At 46.7% G+C, this 24,186-nt stretch overlaps 1 protein-coding gene across 2 annotated transcripts; it reads left to right on the forward strand.

Annotated features, from left to right (window-relative positions):
- The first annotated feature begins 12,958 nt into the window (after positions 1 to 12,958).
- On the forward strand, positions 12,959 to 22,435 carry C1S (complement C1s). 2 transcript variants are annotated; one of them, XM_024733222.1, is made up of 12 exons: positions 12,959 to 13,039; positions 13,925 to 14,056; positions 14,293 to 14,500; positions 14,698 to 14,875; positions 15,737 to 15,862; positions 16,665 to 16,864; positions 17,292 to 17,445; positions 17,952 to 18,067; positions 18,477 to 18,555; positions 19,081 to 19,209; positions 19,770 to 19,844; positions 21,208 to 22,435. In XM_024733222.1, the coding sequence occupies exons 2-12, from the start codon at positions 14,052 to 14,054 to the stop codon at positions 22,005 to 22,007; spliced, it is 2,070 nt and encodes a 689-aa protein (XP_024588990.1). In that variant the 5' UTR covers positions 12,959 to 13,039; positions 13,925 to 14,051; the 3' UTR covers positions 22,008 to 22,435. The 2 variants fall into 2 exon arrangements, with proteins under 2 accessions (XP_024588990.1, XP_024588991.1); XM_024733223.1 differs by having other exon boundaries at positions 13,015 to 13,039; positions 13,928 to 14,056.
- Positions 22,436 to 24,186: the final 1,751 nt, after the last annotated feature.

Here is a 24,186-nt window from a genome sequence, read left to right on the forward strand (position 1 = left end):
GTTGTGGCGCACGGGCTTAGTTGCTCCGCGACATGTGGGATCTTCCTGGACCAGGGATCGAATCTGTGTCCCCTGCACTGGCAGGCAGATTCTTAACCACTGCACCACCAGGGAAGTCCCTGGAGGCTTTATTCTTTAGGATTATTCAGTCTCTTCAGAGAGGATTCTCCCAGTCTCCTGCTTGGAAGATGTACGTCTGTTTTATAGGTGCACATCTCCCTCTTGTTCCATGCAATGTTTGATGTCTTTGGGTCCAGAGTCTTTCCTATCCATTTTCGCAGAGAATATAGCATCAATTCTCTGCCTGGTGGTGGTGGGGTTGGGTACTTCCCTGGTTGTGCTAGGTAGTGAGGGGGCTTGAGGGTCCACCTTTCTGGAGTCTAGGCTTTCAGGCCATTCCTCCTGTTTTGACTCCTTGTCAGCTACTTCCCCTGGGCTGTATCATCACTACACCACACCTTCTTTCCATTTTTCAAAACTGTGTTTAAATGTTTCATCTGCTCTTCTTCCATTCACTTTGTTCCTATAGATTTATACCTTCTCCACCCCACCCTTTACTATATTTTAGTGGGATTTTAGGCACAAGAGGCAAGTTAATTTGCCATCTTTATGAGAAGTTTTCCTCTTTGTTTTAAAGTATATTTCTTTTCTTTTTAAAATGATTTGATTATTTATTTATTTTGGCCACACCATGTGGCATGTGGGATCTTTTTTTAAATTTTATTTATTTATTTTTGGCTGTGTTGGGTCTTCGTTGCTACCGGGCTTTCTCTAGTTGCGGCCAGTGGGGGCTACTCTTCGTTGCAGTGCATGGGCTTCTCATTGCGATGGCTTCTCTTGTTGGGGGCACGGGCTCTAGGCGCGTGCGCTTCAATAGTTGTGGCACTCGGGCTCAGTAGTTGTGGCTCATGGGCTCTAGAGTGCAGGCTCAGTCGTTGTGGCACACGGGCTTAGTTGCTCCGCGGCATGTGGGATCTTCCCCGACCAGGGATCGAACCCGTATCCCCTGCATTGGCAGGCAGATTCTCAACCATTGTGCCACCAGGGAAGTCCGGCATGTGGGATCTTAGTTCCCCAACCCTGTGCCCTGTGCAGTGGAAGCGCAAAGTCTTAACCACTGGACCGCCAGGGAAGTCCCTACAAGTATTTTTCTAATAGTCTGCTTAAAAAAGTACTTTTACGGCTTCCCTGGTGGCGTAGTGGTTGAGGATCTGCCTGCCGATGCAGGGGACACGGGTTCGTGCCCTGGTCCGGGAAGATCCCACATGCCGCGGAGCGGCTGGGCCCGTGGGCCATGGCCGCTGAGCCTGCGCATCTGGAGCCTGTGCTCTGCAGCGGGAGAGGCCACAGCAGTGAGAGACCTGCATGCCGCAAAAAAAAAAAAAGTACTTTTAGGGAATACCCAGGCGGTCCAGTGGTTAGGACTCTGTGCTCTCACTGCCGAGGGCCCGGATTCAGTCCCTGGTTGGGGAACTAAGACCCCACATCTCACAAGCCACGTGACACCGCCAAGAAAAAAGCCCCCAAAAACTCTTAGATAATCTGTATTTTGAATAGTTTTATGTCTTTAAAGAACAGGCTTAAGCTTCTGTATTAGTCTGGGTTCTGCAAAGAAACAGAGCCAGTAGGATAAATGTATATAGTTGACCCTTGGACAACAGAGGCTTGAACGGTGTGGGTCCACTTACGTGCAGCTTTTGTTTTACTATATGCATACAGTAGTGCCACACGATCCACAGTTGGTTGAATCAGCAGATGCAGAATCACTGATACAGAGGGTCGACTGTATAATTATACGCAGATTTTCAACTGTGTAAGGGGTTGGCATCCCTAACCCCCATGTTGTTCAAGGGTCAACTACATATATATAGGTATATATATATAAAATAAGGAATTGGCCCAGGTGAATATGGAGGCTGAGAAGTCCCTAGATTCACAGTCAGCAAATTGGAAATGCAGGAGAGACAATGGTCCAGTTCCAGTCCAATTCTGAAGGCCTGACAACCAGCAGAGCCAAAGGTGTTATTTTCAGGCCGAGTCTGAGTCTGAAAGCAGGAGAAACCAATATTCTAGCTCAAAAGTTCTCCTTTACTCAGCCTTTTATTCTATCAGGCCTTCAAAGGACTGGATTAGGCCCACTCGGTAAAGCAGATAGCTTTACTCAGTCTGCATATTCAAATGTTTATCTCATCCAAGAACACTCTTACAGATACACTCAGGATAATGTTTAACCAGATATCTGGGCACCTCGTGGCCCAGTCAATGGACACATAAAATTAATCATCACAAGTCTACCCCCTGTCAATTTGGCACTCATATGTGTGTCCCTAAACCATACTTATTCTCCAAGTAAAGACAACAAGGTCATCATTCCACCTATCGTGATACAACCATCCTGTGTGCCACTGCAAATGCACCAACTCCTTCCCCAGAAGGTGAGGGAAAGTCCTTGAGTGATGTTTGCTCTTCTCCTCGATCTCTCATAACTTCAATACTATGATGTAAAATTAAAAACACTTAAATCCGGGACTTCCCTGGTGGTCCAATGGTTAAGAATCTGCCTTCCAATGCAGAGGATGTGGGTTCGATCCCTGGTCGGGGAACTAAGATCTCACATGCTGCAGTGCAACTAAGCCCGCGTGCTCTAGAGCCCGTGTGCCACAACTACTGAGCCCGCACGCAGCAACAAAAATTCCCACATGCTGCGACTAAGACCTGACGCGGCCAAAGAAAGAAAGAAAGAAAGAAAGAATGCGAGGGGCGGTATAAATAACATGATGTATGGATGTCAGGAGGCTAGTCAGGAGCAGGGGATTCATTCTAATGAGGGGAAATCACTGAGCCTAAGTTAAAAAAACCCACAATTCTGTGAAAGGAAGTCAATATATATTATGGTACACGATAAGGGAATAAGAGGGGAAAAATCATAATATGTATACATATAAATTCATAACAAAGTAAGGAGGAATACTTTTTTTTTGATAAGCAAGAAGTAGATTTATTAATATAGGATGCTTTTAAGAGATGCAAGCGGGCAGGCGAGGGAGCTGTGCCCTGTGGATTAAGTGCGCTACAGTTTTATAGTCAAAGGAAAGGGGGAGGGGAAAAGACCGCCTTCTTCGAGTAGACGTGAGGCTTACATCACTAGTTCCAAGGAGGAATACTTTTGATAATTACAGTCTTTATGTAACTGGGCGCATGGCCATAGCTGGTATTTATAACTACCTTCTTTTACTACCCATTCTATAATTCCTTTGCCTTCAGCAAGCACATCAGTTTTTGTGGGTCTTTACTTGGTGGAGTGACTCGCACCTTCATTCCCAAGAGGTCTGGGTCATTAATAGTCCCGCCTGGATTGGATTGTCAGTTTTCCATTGACCTTCATCACAGGGCATGGTAATGGGAAGAGAAGCCCTAAGGGATCTCTTCTATGGCAGACTTACTCTCCCTTATGCCCATTGTGGAGAAGCAGTCCAGTTTCCCCTTGGAAGACAGGGTCAGTCAGCCCAGCCAGCACAGTAACTCCCTTCTTTGAGTTCCTCATGCCTCTAAATCAACAGGCAAAGTGGCCGGGCAGCAGTCTTAACTTCCAGTTCAATGGAATCATTGTTGTGTCTTCTAGTGGAAGCATTCCTTCCTCTGAATCAAGACCTCCAGGCCAGCAGAGCATAAGGACACAGGGACAGGAAGCAAAAATTTTGCTAGTGGGTTCCTAGGATTAGTAGCGATCACTGCCACTCCCATTCCCACCCCTTGATTCCTGGACCCATGAATCTTGGCTGTGGGTGAAATATTTTAGGTGCTGATTCAAAGCATATACGGCCTTCTGGAGGACCTTGTCCCAGCCTTGCCAGGTATGACCACTGTAGGGGAGCAAAATTTGTCATCCCAAAATGTCTCTCTGGCATGTGGCTTATTTTGAGCTGAAAATAATCAAGGCCTAAAAGACTCAGGAAGAACATTTGACCTTCTCCCTAACTGCCTAAAACAATTCAGATAGAGGGTTTATTACAAGAATAGACCTATCACCAGAGATATTTGCAAAGAATATGGGCTGAGTGTGGTGGGGAAACTCGACAGGGCCTGAGATCAGAGTCCACTCTGGGTCCAGTAACTGCACAGGCCAGAAAACATTTGTTTACCAAACATTTGCTTTTTCGCCTCCATATGAATTTCTTTCCTCCCCTTTGAAGTCCCATCCATTGTCCCCGCCATTTTCTTTTGTCTTTAGCTGAAGAGACTATTTAAGGTGAGGATTTTGGCCATTTTGTTGCTCAGTTTTCCTGGGTCTCTCCCATGTAAACACGTTATTAAACTTTTGTTTGATTTTCTCCTGTAACTCTGTCTCACGTCAATTTGATTCTTAGACCAGTCAGAAGAACCTAGAAGGGTAGAGGACAATTTCTTCTTCCCCAAAACCACTGCGGGGGAGGGGAATTTCCTCCTCTTTCCCCTCTTAGTTCTTTTTGGCTGTCAATCAAAATGACACAGGGCAGATTAACAGGAGAAAGTCAAATTGATTACATGCGCATGGCAAATCCACATAAGCGTGAAGAATTCCCGAGACAGCAAGGCAAGATGAAGAATATATATTATTCTAGACTAAGGACAGGGAGTCTGACACTTCAAAGGGAAGTAAGGTAATTCACAGGAAGATAAAAAGAGTTAATATTTGGCAAACAGATCCAAAGACAGTGGCACACAGAGAGGACTTTGATCAAATGGGCCTTGCTAGGCTTCTCCCTGTCTACCACACCTAATTTATACTTTACTGTAGTTATTTATAATTCCTTCCTGGTACGGCCCTCCTGTCTTAAATTCTTTGGGGCAATAAGAGTGGGGAGTTGTTCAAAGGTTCTTCCCGAGTCTTTTAGGTCTTTCTGCTTTCAGCTCGAAATAATCTGTGTGTCAGCCTGACACATCTTGGGGTGACCTGTCCTGAGCCTCATCACCCCCTAGCTGGCACTGTAACTGAGTCTTCAAAAGTCTACAAAAGCTATCAAGCCAGCTGCTTCAGGATGGTGAGGAACATGATAAAACCAGCGAATTCCATGAACATGGACCTGTTGCTGCCCTTCTTTTGCTGTGAAGTGAGTTCTTTGATATGAAGCAATGCTGTCCATCCATGATGGTGGATAAGTCTTTCTGTACATCCACAGATCGTAGGTTTGGCAGAAGCGTTGCAAGCGGGAAGGCGAATCCATATCCGAAGTGTCTAACTGCAGTAAGAACAAAATGCTGACCTTCCATGATGGAAGTGAAACAGGAGGGAAGGGGGCAGAGCATAACCTTTAAAAGAATGACACAGCCATTGAGGACAGGACAAAAACTGGTCAGAACCAACTAGGTCCAAGATGGCAGAAGATTTGACTTCCAGTGGACCTTGAGCCTCATTATACGCTCATTGTAATGCATTAGCATATGCTAAATGACACACCCACCAGCACCATGACTGTTCCCAGGCTAACAATAAAAGGCCGGAAAAGTGGGCAGTGGCCCAATTCCTGGAAATCTCCACCCCTTCTCCAAAATAGTTGGAATAATCCTCCCGCTCATTAGCCTTTGAAATTGCCCAACCCCAAAATACAAAATACCCCATATTTTAAGGCCTCTCACCTTCTGAGATAGCCCACACTCGGTCTATGGAATATGTATCTCTTTAAATAAATCCACTTCTTACCTATCACTTTGTTTCTCACTGAATTCTTTCTGCGATGAGACATAAAGAATCTGAGTTTCATCAAGTCCTGAGACCACATGTGTGGTGTGATCTCAATTAAAAGACAGTGGGCTCACGTCCCAGTTTGGGTTTTGTCTGGGTTCGAGTCCTGGCCCGTGGGTTCAAGACCCAATCTGAGTTGTGTGGTTTCAGAAGTAGTTCAGCGTAATCAACTTGCCACCATGTTGCTCCCCCCTGGGGAATGTTGCCATATTGGAGACTTGGTGTTTGTTTCCGCTGTCGGCAGATTGGGCGTTGAGCGGTGACCATAGCCAAGCTGGCCTTGGTGAATGGAAGTTCATGTTCCTGAGGCCATGTATAATCTCCATCCCAGCCACCCTGACCACTTTGTTCATAAGTTCATTAAGCAATGATAGGTGGCTGGGAAGAGGCTGACTGGTATCCACAGAATGGGTCATCTTTTCCATGGGATTCTTAAAATCCTCCTCTGCGGGGGTCACCCTTTGGTGAACGTTCACATGGGACAAAAATATATTCATGCTTTTTGCCCATTCAGAGAGGCCTACTATATACCTTTTCCCCAGATTTCCTTGTCATCTATTTTCCAACTGTGCTCCTCCCAAGTGTTCGACTATCCAACTAAACCACTGGCTACAGCCCATGAATTGATACGTAATTGCACATCTGACCATTTCTCCTCCAAGCAAACAGAACAGCAAGTTGCACTAATCTGTGCTTTGCCCACTGGGGTTTCCCTTCACCGCTTTTCTTCAGAGATGTCCCAGAAAGGGACATCTGTCCACATTCAAATGCTACCTGTGTATCCTGCAACGCCATCTGTAAACCAGTCCTTCGCTTTCTCTTCCTCTGTCAACTGATTGTAGGGACTCCCCACGAGACCATAGGTACAGGCTTGGAGAGAGGAGGCAGTGTAGCGGGAGTGTGGACCATGGACATTTGAGCCACTTCTTCACGTAACTTTTTTTGTGCATTCAGAGCCTGCTTGGACCGATTGCATTTGGTGATGGAATGTGGCTGTGCACATCCAACTCTATGGGTGGGTCATGTGACACCTAGTTCATGATGGGCAGCTCAGGTTGCATGGTAATTGGGTGGCCCACAGTGAAGTGTTCAGTCTCTGCTAAGGCCCAGTAGCAGGCCAAGAGCTGTTTCTCAAAAGGAGAGTAGTTATCTGCAGAGGATGGCAGGGCTTTGCTTCAAAATCCTAAGAGCCTGCCCTGCGATTCACCCACCGGGGCCTGCTGAAGGCTCCAGATGAAACCGAACAAAGGGCTCATGTGCCCACAGCACAAAAAGCCAAAGTCTGAGAGTGGGTATTTTAAAAATTTAATTTAATTTAATTTAATTTTCTTTGGCTGTGCCGTGTGGCATGCGGGATCTTAGCTCCCAGATCAGGGAACTCGGCGTGAGACCTCTGAGTCCTAACCACTGGACCGCCAGGGAATTCCCAACAGTGGGTGTCTGTAGCAGAGTAAGGATTTTATTGCAGGGCGCCAAGCAAGTCTCAGATCCACTCCAACTTTGTCTCTAAATTAGGGGCTTTTAAAGGGGAAGAACAGAGGAGCTGGGGTTAATCACCTGAGTCACCTGCGGTCTACACTCTTTGGTCTGTTGACCTGGGTGGGGAGAGGACCCTGTCAACATGATCTGTCGAGGCCATCTTGCCCTGGAAGATAACTTAAACAGCACGTAAACAGTGATGCTTGTTGGAAAGTGTGGCTCCAGTCACCTGATCTTCATTCTCCTTATTGATTAGCCTGTGGTCAAATAGGTATGGGCTAAGACAAAAGGGAACAAAAGAGGAATGAGAAAGACAAGAACAGAAACCCAGGCAATAGTTTTAATTATAAATGAACCATAGGACTCGGTTTCACAAACAGCATCCCTATCTGTCGCTGCCACTTCAAACATCATTGGATCTGCTGGACCACATGCACCCAGTGGCTGAGCAGCTCGCCTAGCAGTCTGGACCTGTTATAGGGTATCCCCATGTTTAATCTCCACTCAAAACTAGTGGATTTTGGTTGCTTGTAACAAACCCAGATGAGGACTATGTTGCCTCCCAAATCCAAAGAGGCTCAACAAGCATTGTGCCTCTTTTTTGATTGTAGGAGGAGCCAGATGCAACAACTTGTCCTTTACCTTAGAAGGGATATCTCAAGATGCCCCACATCATCGGACTCCTAGAATTTCACTGAGGTGAAGTCTTCTGAATTTTGTTGGATTTTTTCCCCACCCTCTGCATGCAAATGTTTTATCAGTACGTCTAGAGTCTTTTTTTTTTTTTTTTTTTTTTGCGGTACGCGGGCCTCTCTCACTGTCGTGGCCTCTCCCGTTGCGGAGCACAGGCTCCGGACGCGCAGGCTCAGAGGCCACGGCTCACGGGCCCAGCCGCTCCGCGGCACGTGGGATCTTCCCAGACCGGGGCACGAACCCGTGTCCCCTGCATCGGCAGGCGGACTCTCAACCACTGCACCACCAGGGAAGCCCTGCAGCATTATTTATAATAGCCAAGATATGGAAGCAACCTAAGTGTCCATCTACAGATGGATGGATAAAGAAGATATGATATACATATATGATGGAATATTACTCAGCCATTAAAAAGAACAAAATATTGCCACTTGTGACAATATGGATGGACCTAGAGGGTATTATGCTAACCGAAATAAGTCAGACAGAGAAAGACAAATACCATATGATTTCACTTATATGTGGAATTAAAAAAACAAAACGATTGAACAAATATAACTACATGCAGGAACAGACTCATAGACACAGAGAACAAATAGGTGGTTGCCAGAGGGGAGGGGGTTGAGGGGAATGAGTGAAGCAGGTGAGGGAGATTAAGAGGGACAAACTTCCAGTTTCAAAATAAGTGAGTCACAGGGATGAAATTTACAACATGGAGAATATAGTCAAGAATATTGTAACAACTTTGTATGGTGACAGATGGTAACTGAACTTAGCATGGTGATCATTTTGTAAAGTATAGAAATATCTGATCGCTATGCCGTGCACCTGGAAAAACAAAGAGATGTGATAGAGCAAAGGATGCGTCGGATTGGTTAGAAAGGGTCCTGATGCAACATGATTGAACTGAAGCTGCTAACTCTCTTGAAAAACATCCCCGACGCTTTCCAACATGGTTTGAGAGCCAAGATGAGAAATAAGCACACAAATCCAAAATGACACTTATGAATAAAAACTGTGAGAAATGACCATTTCCAGTAGTAAAGAGAGCACTGATAGCCCACGGTGTGATCCGGCATTAGAGATACTCAAAATATCTCCTTTGGATACTCCTAATCAACCACTTGTAATAAGAGGGAGCTGGGACTTCCCTGGTGGCGCAGTGGTTGAGAGTCCGCCTGCCGATGCAGGGGACACGGGTTCGTGCCCTGGTCCGGGAAGATCCCACATGCCGCGGAGCGGCTGGGCCCGTGAGCCGTGGCCACTGAGCCTGCGCGTCCGGAGCCTGTGCTCCGCAATGCGAGAGGCCACAACAGTGAGAGGCCCGCGTACAGAAAAAAAAAAAAAAAAAAAGAAGGAGCTGGATGAGTGTGTATATAATACTTCTATGGATGAGGAAAAGTAATTTCCCCTCTGTGTTCTAGGTTCTTGGCTGAGACACCCCTGTAATTAAAGACAGGTTAATAAGAAGAAAGCAAAACAGAAGTTTAAAAACATGTATACCTTCTGTATATATGGGAGATGCCTAGGAAAACTGAGTAACGCCCAGAAATGGCCCAGGCCATCACCTTAAATACCATCTTCCACTAAAGACAGAAGATGTTGGTGGAGGGGCAGCCAGTTAAGGGAGGATATCAAGCAAAGCACAGGAGGGTATGGTTGTTACGTAGTCAGTCCCTGCAGGCTAGATATTCTGTTTCCTTCAAAGAAGCTGGAAGCATGTGTGTATAACCTTCTGTATTTTTTTATAATTAAAAAAATTTATTATTTATTTTTGGCTGCATTGGGTCTTCGTCGCTGCGCGCGGGCCTTCTCTTGTTGTGGCGAGCAGGGCTACTCTTTGTTGCAGTGCACGGGAGCCTCATTGCGGTGGCTTCCCTTGTTGTGGAACACGGGCTTTAGGTGCGCACGCTTCAGTAGTTGTGGCTCGCGGGCTCTAGAGAGCAGGCTCAGTCGTTGTGGCACACGGGCTTAGCTGCTCCGCAACATGTGGGATCTTCCCGGACCAGGGCTCGAACCCATGTTGCCTGCATTGGCAGGGGGATTCTTAACCACTGTGCCACCAGGGAAGTCCCAAACCTTCTGTTTTTTAATCTTGGTGGCTAATTAAAAAATTTAAAAAATTCTGTGTAGGCCAGTACTATATAAGGCAAATCAAACACATTTGCTGGGTAGTTTTGGCATATTTTCTCTCAGTGGCCTCATACTTTCGGGTCAGTTCACCTGTGTAGTGAGAGGCAGAGGATGGTGGTCCCAGCCTAACTTGGGATTCATTCTTACGCAGCTCTCTCTGGGGAATGGGCGAGGTGAGTGTATCAGTAATCTACTTGCACAAGGAGCTTCCTGGGAGAGAATGCAACCAAAGGCAAGGAGGAACTTGGTCTGATATGCTCAACTCATAACAAAATCTCTGGATCAGGGTTGACGTGAGACTATCCACACTGGACTGTGACTCCTATATGGGCAAGGACTGTGTCATTTTGGGTACACTGTGCATCCGGAGCTTAGCGGAGCCTGGCACATAGTAGATACTCAGTAAATGTTGACTGAAGGACTGGCTGACTGACTGCATTCTTATTACTGCCCAGTGCCTGTCACTCAAGTTGGTTTTTGTTGGTTTGTTTGTTCTTTTTGCGGTACGCGGGCCTCTCACTGTTGTGGCCTCTCCCGTTGCGGAGCACAGGCTGCGGAAGCGCAGGCCCAGCGGCCATGGCCCATGGGCCCAGCCGCTCCGCGGCACGTGGGATCTTCCCGGACCGGGACACGAACCCGTGTCCCCCTGCATCGGTAGGCGGACTCTCAACCACTGCGCCATCAGGGAAGTCCCCACATTTTTATGTGTATGTTAACAAAACAAGCCTTCTTTATTTATGTTTAACTCTTCATCCCAGAAAATTTCAAATGTACACTAAAGAAAATAATACAATAAACTGCCATTACCCAACACTTCAATAATTACAAATTATGGGCAGTTTGGTTTCATCTATAATCCCCCTCACTCCCACCTCTGCCCCCAGTATTTTAGAGCAAATAGGCTTCCTTAAAAAATAGGACTTTTGAACTTAGTGATTGCACAGTTCACATGTCTATTTCTCCTTTGTCCCCTCATCAAGACACTAGATGGAGTAAGGCACCCCTTTTTGTAAACTTGAAGTAGCACAGCCACAGTATCAACAAAGTCTCATTTTATTTATTTATTTGCATGTTTACTTTTTTAAAAGAATTTTTTGGCTGCGTTGGGTCTTTTTTGTGCACGGGCTTTCTCTAGTTGGGGCGAGCAGGGGCTACTCTTCGTTGCGGTGTGTGGGCTTCTCATTGCGCTGCCTTCTCTTGTTGTGGAGCGTGGGCTCTAGGCGCGTGGGTTTCAGTAGTTTTGGCACGCGGGCTCAGTAGTTGCGGCACATGGGTTTAGTCGCTCCGCGGCATGTGGGATCTTCCTGGACCAGGGCTCGAACCCTTTTTCCCCTGCGTCGGCAGGCGGATTCTTAACCACTGCGCCACCAGGGAAGCCCCTGTGCAATCGTTAATTGCCCGAACAGTGCCATCAAGTGCTTATATTTGTGCTTAAAAACTTGCTCTCATATCAATAGCTTTGGAATAGAAGTTAGATGTGATAAATGGTTCTGGTGAAGGCCAGGCTCCACACAGCCAGTATTGTTTGTTTAGAATAGTTGCCCACATTTCAACACTTCTGAAATCGGGTGCGTCTTATAATCAATCATACACCATAGTTTAATTGGCAGCTTTAAAAATGTCTAGTGGTGTGTATGTAAGCTAAGGGAGCATCTTCACTTGATGAGGCTGTAGATCTGTTGGAATTCAGTCACTAAGACAGGGGTAGAAAGTGACAAGGGACAGAAGGAGAGCTGGGAGGTCAGGGAAGTCTCTGTGGAGGAGTTGTACACGCCCACCACCCCTTGGTCCCTTATCTGAAGCTCTACATTCCAAAAGGCTCTGGAAACAAAGTGGGGTTTTTTTGGGTACCAAAACTCATTTGGCAGAAAAACCTAATTTGAACTAATGTGAAGTCATTTATGAATATAATATATAATGATAACTAAATGATAACTTTAGTTATTCTACTCACTGTGAAGATCAGCCTGTTTAGCTGCAGAAATATTAATGTTTGATGATGGAGTGTTATCTCAGCCCCTTGCGGGGGGAGGGACAGGAGGAGATGTTACCTAATATTGGGGTATTGGGTCTGTATACCGCATTGGCGCTGTATTCTTCTTATTATTAATTTTGTCTTTTTTTCTCTTTTTTTTTTTTTCTTATTTTTTTGTTTTGGCCTTGGTGCGCAGCTTGTAGGATCTTAGATCCCCAACCAGGGATCCATCGAACCCAGGCCCCGGGCAGTGAAAGCGCAGAGCCCTAACCAATGCACCGCCAGGGAATTCCCTGCACTGTCTTTTAAAAGGCCATAAAATTCTGAATTTTGAAGCATATCTCGACCCAAGGGTAATGGATAAAGGACTCTGGATTGTATCTGAACTGCAGGTTTATGGGTGGATATCATTTAGATGTGTGAAGATGTGGAGGGGATTTTAGGGAGAGGAAAAAGCACCATCCCCCAGCATCTGGGATCTAGGTATAAGTCGTTATCCAACCATTACGTTTGCTTTAAAGGCAGAGATGACCTGCATTTCTGATAATTCATGATTCATACGTAGTTGGAGGGCTGGACTTTCTGGGTTTGGCTTTTCCCTACAGTATTAATACCCTCCTTTTCCCACAAATCACCTGACTTCCCCGAAAACTCTGTAACACACCCTTTGGCTAAAAAAGAGCATTAGGCAACTGGTGAAATTCCCCAATCCCTCCTTTCTCCCCCTGTGGCCTGGGAAAGAGGAATCTCAGGCCTCAGTATGCAGTTCTTGTTTCAAAGGCAGAGGGAGCTCCAAGATCAAGGCTGAGTTCCCCTTTCCCTAAGTCATGGTCTCCCAACCCCCTCTTTGTTAGGATCAGGGAATTTCAGACATACACACTGGGGTAGAGAATCACAGGAACGGAACCAGGACAGGGAGGCGGAGGTTCCTGCACCCAGGCCCTATGCTGCTCTTCCTGGGAGCCGGCAGGGTTGCCCGGCACGCCCACTGGCAAGAGAGACAGGACTGACCCACTTGTTCCCATCAGCTTCTGAAGGTAAAAACCTTAAAATCAAAGAGCAGAGCTTTGATGGAGGAAAAAGGAAGGCAGAAAACTTTACATAGGAAGGTTTTGGGCAAAGATGGAGGGCTGGAAAGAGCAGAACCCAGAGGGAGAATATAGGCCACTTATTTCTCTTAGGTTGACCCCATCCACCCCCATGTCACCCCACCACCTACCACTGTTTTCAGGGTTAGAAGCATATTTGGCAACACTTTTCTAAGAACTGTGGGGAGATGGCTTGTCTTTTTAGTAAAGGTTAAAAAAAAAAAACTGGAAAATTAAGGTAGGAAATTGAGGGAATACCTTTCCTTTCCTTTCATGTTTCTTGTCATTCAGCTGTCCCTTTTCTCCTTCCACATCCAACCCTGTCTCAGACCCCTTCTCCCAAGGTCACCGCCTTCCCCTAGGAAAAGAAGGTCATTCCTCCATCAGTGGTCATTGGGAGAAATGCATGCAATAATACACAGTCAGGAGAGCTGGTTCGAGGTGATAAGGGGGATCCTTGTCAAAAGAAGAGGGAGGCATGTCATAGGTGGATGGTCATGATGGGGAAAGACTCCTGAAATCCTGAGCGGAAAAGGGGATATATATTATTCTGTTAGGGCAGGAGGGAGACTGACCAAGTCGGGGCTGGGGTGGGTGTTGAGGGTGAGGGAGGAGAACAGAGGAAGCAGAAAACTGGGAGAAATTACTCATTATTTTGGAGAAAAACTGGGAGAAGGTCCTGAGAAGCCAGGGGAGAAGGATAAGATGTAGTTTCAATCTAGAACCAGGGCGAGTGTGAGAGGATGGGTGTCGTCCAGTGATGATTAATGATATGGCTCTGTTGAACCTCTGTGTTATTCTTACCAAGGTGACATTGGCCCCTTACCACCCAAGCAGGTGCCTGTGTGCTTGTTAGACAAATACAGCCAGGTCTGCCACCGCTTTAGGTCCAAAGTCTAGAGGTGCAGAGAGCCAGGACCAAGAGACGAGCTGCTCACCAGGGAGGGACCAATTGCCAGAGATGTGGTGAGTGACCACGGGTCTACGGAGATGTATGTGGACCCCATTCCCTTCCTCTTCTCAAGAAAACGGCTCAGATCTGAAGCCTGGGCTTTGCTTTGACCTAGGCCTTTTTCCTTCATTCCAACCCAAGATTCTCCTCCATGTGCTGGTGCCCTTTGCCCTTCCCATCCCTTCTCCCTGCACTTGTCTGCTGGCACCTGGGTCACCCACCTCTCCATATGCCTTTTTTATTTTTTCAGGTGCATTGTCCTGTTTTCACTTTTGGCATGGGTTTATGCTGAGCCTACTATGTATGGGAAGATCCTGTCCCCCAACTATCCTCAGGCATACCCCAATGAAGTAAAGAAGTCTTGGGATATAGAAGTTCCTGAAGGGTACGGGATCCACCTTTACTTTACCCATCTGGACATAGAGCTGTCCGAGAACTGCGCGTATGACTCAGTGCAGGTATACTGCAATAAGCACGTAAAGGATGGGACTGGGCTGGTGGGCTGAGAGGATGCAGGAGGGGGTGCCCCCGACATACAGTGAGCTGCGCTCACATAGTCCTAAGACGGGAAATGGTCCATTCTCTCTGTCCCTTTTTCTCTGACCTCCATACCAAAATATTACCCTTTCCTAGTTTCTTTTGACTCTTCTCTTAGATAATGTCAGGAGGCCTGGAAGAAGGGAAACTCTGTGGACAGAGGACCGGCAAGAATCCCAACTCCCCGGTGGTGGAAGAGTTCCAAGTCCCATACAACAAACTCCAGGTGATCTTCAAGTCAGACTTCTCCAACGAAGAGCGTTTCACTGGGTTTGCTGCATACTACGTTGCTGTCGGTAAGGCTCACCCCTCTGTGTGCCTCATTGATCCAACCACATGATTAGAAGCCGGACAAACATTGAGCAACGCAGGGAGTGAGGGTTCTGTTTATAACGCTTATGAAGTGTTGACTTGGCTTGGATCCCTCCGTGAATTGCTTTTGTGAAACTCAAATGCATAATCATATCCTGGTGATGATGACGGTAATGATAAAAAAGAGATCATAAGCAGTAATTTATTGAGAACCACTATGAACTGGGCACTGTGTTAAGAACTTTACCTATATTAATTTAATCTTCACCTCAATTCTTTAACTAGGTGTTATTATATCTACTTAGAGATAGGAGAAGTAAGGACTAAGGAAGTTAAATAAGTTGTGAAGACTCACACAAGGAATGTATGGTATTCAAACCCATTTAACATATGGCAAACAAACTTTCAGATTCTGTGTGCGTCTCCAGCTATCTCCGGGGTAGAATGAAATCAGGACATCTCATAAAGCCACAGTAGTTTTAGACTCGACAGAAGGGCCAACAGCATATAAAGTAATACATGTACTAATTGTTCCTTCCTGCAGAAGATATTATCAAGTTCAGCTTGCAGAGTGTTGTCTCTGGAGCTGAAACGCTCTGTTTGTGAGAAAGGTCAAGGGTCTCTGGCACTGAGAGCTCCCCTATAGCTGTGCAATGGTAGAGCGCAACTCCGGAATCATAGTTCACAAGAGTAGTATAGAATAATACCATCCTGAAATGTGATTCATGGAATGTCTTTAAGCAACAGACCCTTCCCACTTTTCTTATCCTTGCAGTCTGGCGCTTAACCTCATTCTTCCTTCTAGGTCTCTGTCCTTGACCTCAATCTTTCTCTACTCTTTGTAGATGTAAATGAGTGCACAGACTTTGCAGATCCCCCTTGCAGCCACTTCTGCAACAACTTCATTGGTGGTTACTTCTGCTCCTGCCCGCCAGAATACTTCCTCCATGATGATATGAGGAACTGCGGAGGTGAGCTTGGCATCAAGAAGGGTGCACGTTTCCTGGGATTTGGAATGGCTTGAGGCTTCACTAGGGGGCTTGTCTACCCTTCGATCTTGATTAGCCTCAGCCTTGACTTGGCATCGATTTTTATTTTTTAATAGTTTACAAGCTGATTTCTTTCTTTCCTTTTAAAAATTTATTTATTTATTTTTGGCTGCATTGGGTCTTTGCTGCTCCACGCAGGCTTTCTCTAGTTGGGGCGAGCGGGGACTACTCTTCTTCGTTGCACTGCACGGGCTTCTCACTGTGGTGGCTTCTCCTGTTGCAGAGCACGGGCTCTAGGTGCGCAGGCTCAGTAGCTGTGGCGCACGGGCTTAGCTGCTCCGCGGCACGTGGGATCTTCCCAGACCAGGGATCGAACCCGTGTCCCCTGCATTGGCAGGTGGATTCTTAACCACTGCGCCACCATGGAAGTCTGGCATCTATTTTTAGTTACCCGTAAACTGAAGGGGAGCTACAAGGGTGGAGGAAGACAAACCTACAGGGTCAAGTTAATTAATTGGAGAAGAGAGATAGGTGCCTGTGTCAACCCGGGGCTCTCCATAACGGTGAAAGGCTCTATCATCAGCAAAGTGATGGAAACCCAATAGGTATTGGGTATCTCTGCTGATATGTGCTGGGTATGAAACTGTGGCATGTGGGCTGCAATCAATCAATGTGACAGTCAGTCACTGCGGACTGTCAGTTCATGAGAAGCGTCACAGCAAAAGGCAGGGACTCCTTTGCTTGACTCTATATTTGATTCTCCTTTTCTCTTTTTCTCCCTTAGTCAACTGCAGTGGGGATGTATTCACCACACCGATTGGGGAGCTCACAAGTCCCAATTACCCCAGTCTATACCCAGAGAACTCGAGGTGTGACTATCAGATCCTGTTGGAGGAGGGGTTCCAAGTGGTGGTGACTATGCAGAGAGAAGATTTTGATGTGGAACCAGCTGATTCTGAGGGCCGCTGCGCTGACAGTTTACTTGTACGTGATGGATGATGAACTTCTCTCCCAACTCACACAGAGAGATTTCTCCTTGAAGACAAATTACATAGCTTTCTGCCCCTTCTTTTCTTTTTTCCCCCTCCTTCTTATTTTATTTTACTTTTTTTTTTTTTTTTTTTTTTTTTTTTTTTGCGGTACGCGGGCCTCCCAGTGCTGTGGCCTCTCCCGTTGCGGAGCACAGGCTCCGGACGCGCAGGCTCAGCAGCCATGGCTCACGGGCCCAGCCGCTCCGCGGCACGTGGGATCTTCCCGGACCGGGGCACAAACCCGCATCCTTTGCATCGGCAGGCGGACTCTCAACCACTGTGCCACCAGGGAAGCCCTAATTTTACTTTTGTCCCTTCCATTTTGCCTTTTTATTTCAGTTCTTTCTCTCTTCTGATTTCATCATTTTGTTTCTCTTCAGTTTGTTGCAGGAAACCAGCAATTTGGTCCTTACTGTGGTAATGGATTCCCTGGGCCACTAACTATTGAAACCAAGAGTAATGCTCTCAATATCATCTTCCAAACTGATGAAACAGAACAAAAAAAGGGATGGAAATTTCGTTACCATGGCGATCGTGAGTAACTTAGAAGTTGCTCTTTGGTTGGTGGTACCAAAGTCCTTGCACAATGTAAAATCAAAACAGGTAGATTGCTGTATGGATAGGTATCCTGAGAATACTTCACTTCCTCAGCAGGACCTAAACCTGTCAGTAGTTGCTAGAAATGCTTCAACTTCCAGGAATCTTTCAACTGGACCTGTGAATGCAGACAGCTTGGGGGTGGTTCATTAGTAATGCCATATTATTTAATTAATAATTTTTTTCGCCGCACCGTGTGGCATGTGGGATCTTAGTTTCCCAACCAGGGGTCGAACAGGTGCCCTCGGCAGTGAAAGCACCAAGTCCTAACCACTGGACCGCCAGGGCACTCATTCCCTGTCGTATTATTTTAGACACCTCCATATTGGAATGCTGGGCGTCAGGACTGAGGATGACTGAACAACTGTAGAAAGTGTGAGAATGATGTAAATATCATGGAGATTCTCCTATTTGGTAAAAAGTTTTTTCCTATCCTTTCCAAGCGATCCCTTGTCCTAAAGAAGTCACTGCCAATTCTTTTTGGGAGCCTGATAGAGCGAAATATGTGTTCAAAGATGTGGTGAAGATAACCTGTGTGGATGGGTTTGAAGTTGTACAGGTAAAGCACCGTTAGAGGCTTCTCTCTTGTCCCTAGGTCGGGAAGAGCGTACTGGAATTGTCTAATCATTTACCGAGCGTTCTCGCTCCAGCAAAGGTCTAACACCTCCTCCATAAAGAGAACCGTTCAGGATCTTTAGTCTTTCCTTGTCAGTCATGAAGATCCTTGGACAGCTTGACATTCCCTTTTTGACTTTGGTCTTCCTGGGGCAGGGGGGGCTGATATGCTGGGACAAAGTTGTCTTTTAGCCCCAACTCCTGGGTGTTTTGGGTCATTCTGCTACGATGTCCCCAAGCTTCTTGTGGTGAGGACTCCTCATTGATCCAAGACCAGAGATCGATTCCATTTCTGGATTTTGATTCCCTATATCTCTCCTTATAAATTAATGGAGATGTTTATTATTGTCCAGGGAAGTGTTGGCTTGACATCTTTCTATTCTACTTGCCAAAGCAATGGAAAGTGGAGTAATTCCAAACTGCGGTGTCAACGTATGTACCTCTTTAAAATGGGACTCTTTTTTTTTTTTCTCCTCCCAAAGGGAATGGAAAGATTAGTGCATTAAGATATAAATGCATGGTTTCCTCTTAGGCTTGTGAGAGAGTAGATTGAGTTTTTGAAGGGAGGTTTGTCATGGAGTCCCAGTCCTCATCTGATCCCTGTCAGACTAGCAGGTTTCTTCCAAAGAAAGAGGCTATGAGATTGGTAGAGTTAATAGCATTATATGGGTCCATTCCTTCAGAGGCCTCACCAACCACTGAGAACCAGGCTCATCCTTGTAGCTTTCAAGGGGCTATCAGACCTGGCGGGACTCAGTGGGCTAGGGTGTTGAGGGATGCCAGTCGGAGACCATGGCCACAGAGAGGCTGACATGGGGGATTCATCCCAGGTGTGCTTATGGCTGTGGGGAGTGGGGAAGGAGTGAGGAACACGGCTGGGAGGATGGACTGGCCCAGTGACTCTTCCTGGGAGGAAGTGGCCGTCCTGACCATCTCTCTCCTGCCTTCCTCTCATAGCCGTGGACTGTGGCGCTCCCGAACCCATTCGGCATGGTAGAGTCGAAGATCCAGAAAACACTCTATTTGGTTCTGTCACTCGCTACACTTGTGAGAAGCCATATTACTACATGGAAAATGAAAGAAGCGGTAGGTTTCTTTGACTAAAGAAAAGAGAAAGAAAGCATGAGAGTGTTGGAGGGTGAATAGCACAGTCTTCCTGGGTTGGGTGCTCCCTGTGGTGGAAGCACAGAGCCCTAACCACTGAGCCACCAGGGAAGTCCCCTGACCAACTATTTAATGTAGAACAGGAGTAATGCTTCCAGCTTCAAGTCATTATTCTATGATGCCTGACTTTCTCGATGGAGAGGCCTTGGTGGTGCTGGATGAAGGTCTGGTTGGCTCACAATATGTCCCACTTCATTGCTTTTAATTTAATTTAATTTCTTTTCCCACTTGAAGTACTTTCCCAGCCTCTGCGGTAACCCTCTTCCCTCTGCTTTGGAGACTGTTCCTTCTCCTCCCTTGGCAGGATAGGGGCCAGAGAGATTGTTTGGAGGATGTTCTCAGGATTCTTTTCTAGTTGGTTTGATCTGATTTTGCCTCCTCAAATCCCAGAGGTGCTAAGGCTCTGAACAAAAAGGGGTTGGGGGGACAGACTCCAGAAGATGTGATGGTGAGTGTGTCCCCTGTCCCTTGTGCTGTTCCAGAGGAGTATCGCTGCGCTGGCAACGGGAGCTGGGTGAACGAGCTGCTGGGCGCAGAGCTGCCAAAATGTGTTGCAGGTAATCAGGGCTCAGGCTTGTGTAGAGGGCACGGCCACAGGTGTGGTTGCATGGATCTCACCTTCTAAAAGTAGCTGTAATCCTCTAGGGAAGGGACTTGACAGTCTGGGCTGCCAGAGTCTAGCTCACTGAGGTGGAGACAAAGCTGGGCCGTGGACCTGCCAGGGCCTTGGGGAATTCATCAACCACGCTGTCAGGCCGACGGACGGGAAAGAGAAACGTCAGCCGGTGACAGTTGGTGTCAGAGTCTGGGCCAGTTAGATTTGGTAATGTAGATGTAGTAAGGGCGTCTAGGATTGCTAAAAACAGGGCCTGAAATAAGAGAGTGAGGATTCAACATTCAGAAACAAGACTACTCGAAGAGCCTAGTTATTATATTAAAAGTCTATCTGACAACAAGATATAGAGGAATAAAAGGAATAAGGGGTTGCATAGAGATCAGAGTTGAGTAGGAGAAGGCTCCCAGGCGAAGCCGGAATAATAATAACCATCCTGTCAGTAACAACAGTGTGATTGAGAGCTAGGGACCGACCTAGCTCTCAATCAAGTAATCAAATGCAATCAAACAATTGCATCTATTATCTCATTCAATTAAGTCTTTGCAACAATGCTCTGGGGTAGGTGTCACTGGTCCCGTTTTACAGTTGAGGGAATTCAGTGCAAGTTCAGAGTTAGGAAGGGACATGGTTAGGCTTTGAACCCAGGTCTGTCTGTTATGTTCAACTCAGAGTCCATTCAGGCTGAGTAGTGAGGGATTTAGGAAAGCCAACTTTATCTGAAATAAAATTCCGTTTTAGTTGTATTCAGTAATGGCAAAGCAATCAAACCTGGATCCAGTCAGTGGGGGATGAGATGAAAGATGGAAAAAGAGAACCGTCCACAGGTTACTAGGAGGGACTCAGCTGCAATTAGGACTTGAGAAAAGAAGGTGATAAGTGTTTGATCTGGGCATCAGCGGAGGGTAGAATGCTTGCCTCCCCTAACACCTGTATGAGGACAGGGTTGCCCAGCTCTGGCTCCCAGCTGGGCCCCCGGCCCCATGTGCCGAGCCTGGGGTGAAGTATCCTTCCCACACTCTGAGTTAAGCTTTCCATGGTGTGAGGCTCGTTTGGGTTCAGTAATTCGCACACGGCCTCAGTTTAAACCAGTCTTTCCCACAAGCCGGCTTTTGGCACTGGCAAAGTGGGATGTTTGGTCCTTAGGTCAGTTCTGGATGAGTCAGGCGCTGAGATCGTTGACCAAATATTTGGCTATGTTGTGCTGAGAATGCTGAGGCCCAGCAAGTGTTTGAGTGGCTGTAGGATTTGCAGGGGGCCAGCAATCTACCCTGCTCCCTTCCCATCTTGTTTTGGTTCCTCCCTAGTCTGTGGCGTCCCTGGTGAGCCCTTTATAGGAAAACAGAGGATATTTGGAGGCTCCATGGCAAAGATTGAAAATTTCCCCTGGCAAGTCTTCTTCCCGAACCCCCGGGCCGGCGGGGCTCTCATTGACGAGCACTGGGTGCTGACAGCTGCCCACACCGTGGAGGGAAACCATGACCCAGTGATGTACGTTGGATCTACCTCAGTGGTCACTTCACAATTGGCAAAGGCCCAGATGCTCACTGCTGAGAAAGTGTTTATTCATCCCGGTTGGAAGGTCCTGGATGCCTCGGAAATACGGAAGAATTTTGACAATGACATTGCACTGGTGCGGCTGCAAGACCCGGTGAAAATGGGACCCACTGTCTCCCCTATCTGCCTGCCAGGCACCTCCTCAGAATATAACCCCTCAGTGGGACATCTGGGGCTGATCTCAGGCTGGGGCCGAACAAATACCAAAGATCATGTTATTAACCTCAGAGGGGCAAAATTACCTGTTGTTCCCTTAGCAAAGTGCCGGGAGCTGAAGGGGCTAAATCCCGGAATAGATATAAATTCCTTTGTTTTTACTGAGAACATGATCTGTGCTGGAGGTGAGAAGGGTGTTGATAGCTGTGAAGGGGACAGCGGTGGGGCCTTTGCTCTACAGGTCCCTAACGAAGAGAATACCAAATTCTATGTCGCTGGCTTGGTGTCCTGGGGCCCCCAGTGCGGTACCTATGGGATCTACACTCGTGTCAAGAACTATGTTGACTGGATCGTGAAGACGATGCAGGAAAATAGTGCCCCCAGTGGAGGCTAACCGCACAGATCCCACCAGCCTCTCTACGGGCTGTGACACATCTGTTGCTTTCTGTTCCTCACAGTAATCCCATTATTTCGCCATGACTGAGAGAAGACATGGGAGTATGATTTAACTAGAACTTGATTGTTGGGATACCTGGTTGGAGGTGGGGTTTGATCATGTCGTTGTGTCGGTCATTCAGTGTAGTTGGAGTCCCTGGGGTCCTCTCCCCTGAATCTGTCCTGTGGACAACAGTGTGGGAAGGGACGCTTATCTTGTCCTGTTCCACCGTGAGCCCTCTTTCCTGATGATTGCCTCCTGTTCCAGTTCTGACTCTGCAGTTCATTGTGGGGCACACCCTTGATTTTTGTTTCCCCTTTACCTGTTTGCAGTTTATCGTTATCAGTGTCTACTATCTACCAGTAATAAAGCATGTTTATAACCCAGTTCTCGCTGACTTGGCTTATTCCACATCAAGACTTCAGCACCATAGAGAGGGAGTGCGACGGGCTGTTGTGTCCTGGAAATTCGGGCCCCTAGCGGCTAATATTTAATTGTCATGAAAACAGGGAACTCAGTTTCTCTCCTCTCTTCCAATTGACATTTACTGAGTATTGTGGATTAGCGTAACGTCAACACAAGGTACCGTGTTCTGTTTTTGAAATTCATCAAATGTACTCGAACCTCACTCAGACATCCACATACAACAGTTAGAATTGGCTGTTTAAGATCTTTCGGTCTAAAATTTTGTGGTATAAATTATTTCAATATGTCTCCTGAAGATGACTTTTCCTTTAGCGTGCATTTGTATAATACAGTATTATGACTCAATGAGAAAGAAAAACAAAAGAAATTCAGCATGAGCTCATCTGCTTTCCTGGTGCTTTTGGTTAAGTCAGGCAACAACGTCTTCTCTGGATTGAACTGTGCACCGAGATGTTATAGCTCGTCTTGGTGAGGAGGGACCCAAAGACTCCCTTCTACTTTTTTCCAAGGGAACAGAAAAACAAACAAGTGAGCAAACAAACAATTCCTCATCCCCACAAAATGATTAGTGGTGAAAAAGGACCAGACAATAGAGACTAGTATTTTTTTTTTTTTTTTTTGCTGTACGCGGACCTCTGACTGTCGTGGCCTCTCCCGTTGCGGAGCACAGGCTCCGGACGCATAGGCTCAGCGGACATGGCTCACGGGCCCAGCCGCTCCGCGGCACGTGGGATCTTCCCGGACCGGGACACGAACCTGCGTCCCCTGCATCGGCAGGCGGACTCTCAACCGCTGCGCCACCAGGGAAGCCCGAGACTAGTATTTTTTTTTAAATTGAAGTATAGTTGATTTACAATTTTGTGAATATATATATATTCTTTTTCATATTCTTTTCCGTTAGGGTTTATTACAGGATATTGAATATAATTCCCTGTGCTATATAGTGGCACCTTGTTTTTCATCTATGTTATATATAGTAGTTTGGAATCTGCTAATCCCAAACTCATAATTTATCCCTCCCCCTGCTTTCCCCTTTGGTAACCATAAGTTTGTTTTCTATGCAGAGATTAGTATTTTTTAAACTGAGGACAGAAGAGCTATCTTAGGGTGGCCATTGCCCTAACAAGGTGTCTTACGAAAGCCATGGCCTGAGATTAAGAGTTCAGGGACACTCTGGTCTGTTTGATGTGACACGTGGCTTTCAGGAAAACAGTTTTTATCAGAAGCCAAAAGGGGTATATTTGTGGCCCATGAAGAAATGACTTTGATCTTCCATGGACCAAAAGGGCAAAATTCAACAGCTGACATTAGGCTGGTGGTTAACACATGATGAAGTAACCAGAACTCTAATCAAAAGGTCTGAAGAACCAAATGGGACTTCCCTGGTGGTGCAGTGGTTAAGAATCTGCCTGCCAAGGCAGGGGACACGGGTTCGAGCCCTGATCCAGGAAGATCCCACATGCCGCGGAGCAAATAAACCCGTGCGCCACAACTACTGAGCCTGTGCTCTAGAGCCCGCAAGCCACAACTACTGAGCCCGCGTGCCTCAACTACTGAAGCCCGCATGCCTAGAGCCTGTGCTCCACAACAAGAGGAGCCACCGCAATGAGAAGCCCGCGCACAGCAATGAAGAGTAGCCCCCGCTCGCCACAACTAGAGAAAGCCCGTGTGTAGCAATGAAGACCCAACGCAGCCAAAAAAAACCCCCAAA

Source organism: Neophocaena asiaeorientalis, unplaced genomic scaffold (assembly GCF_003031525.2).
Source record: "Neophocaena asiaeorientalis asiaeorientalis breed wild unplaced genomic scaffold, Neophocaena_asiaeorientalis_V1.1 scaffold150, whole genome shotgun sequence".
NCBI classification, from domain to species: domain Eukaryota; kingdom Metazoa; phylum Chordata; class Mammalia; order Artiodactyla; family Phocoenidae; genus Neophocaena; species Neophocaena asiaeorientalis.

Coding starts and splice junctions, on each gene's coding strand:
- C1S (XM_024733222.1), top strand. Junction 16,865..17,291: donor GCTGCGCTGACAGTTTACTT/GTACGTGATGGA, acceptor GTTTCTCTTCAG/TTTGTTGCAGGAAACCAGCA. Junction 18,068..18,476: donor ATGGGTTTGAAGTTGTACAG/GTAAAGCACCGT, acceptor ATTATTGTCCAG/GGAAGTGTTGGCTTGACATC.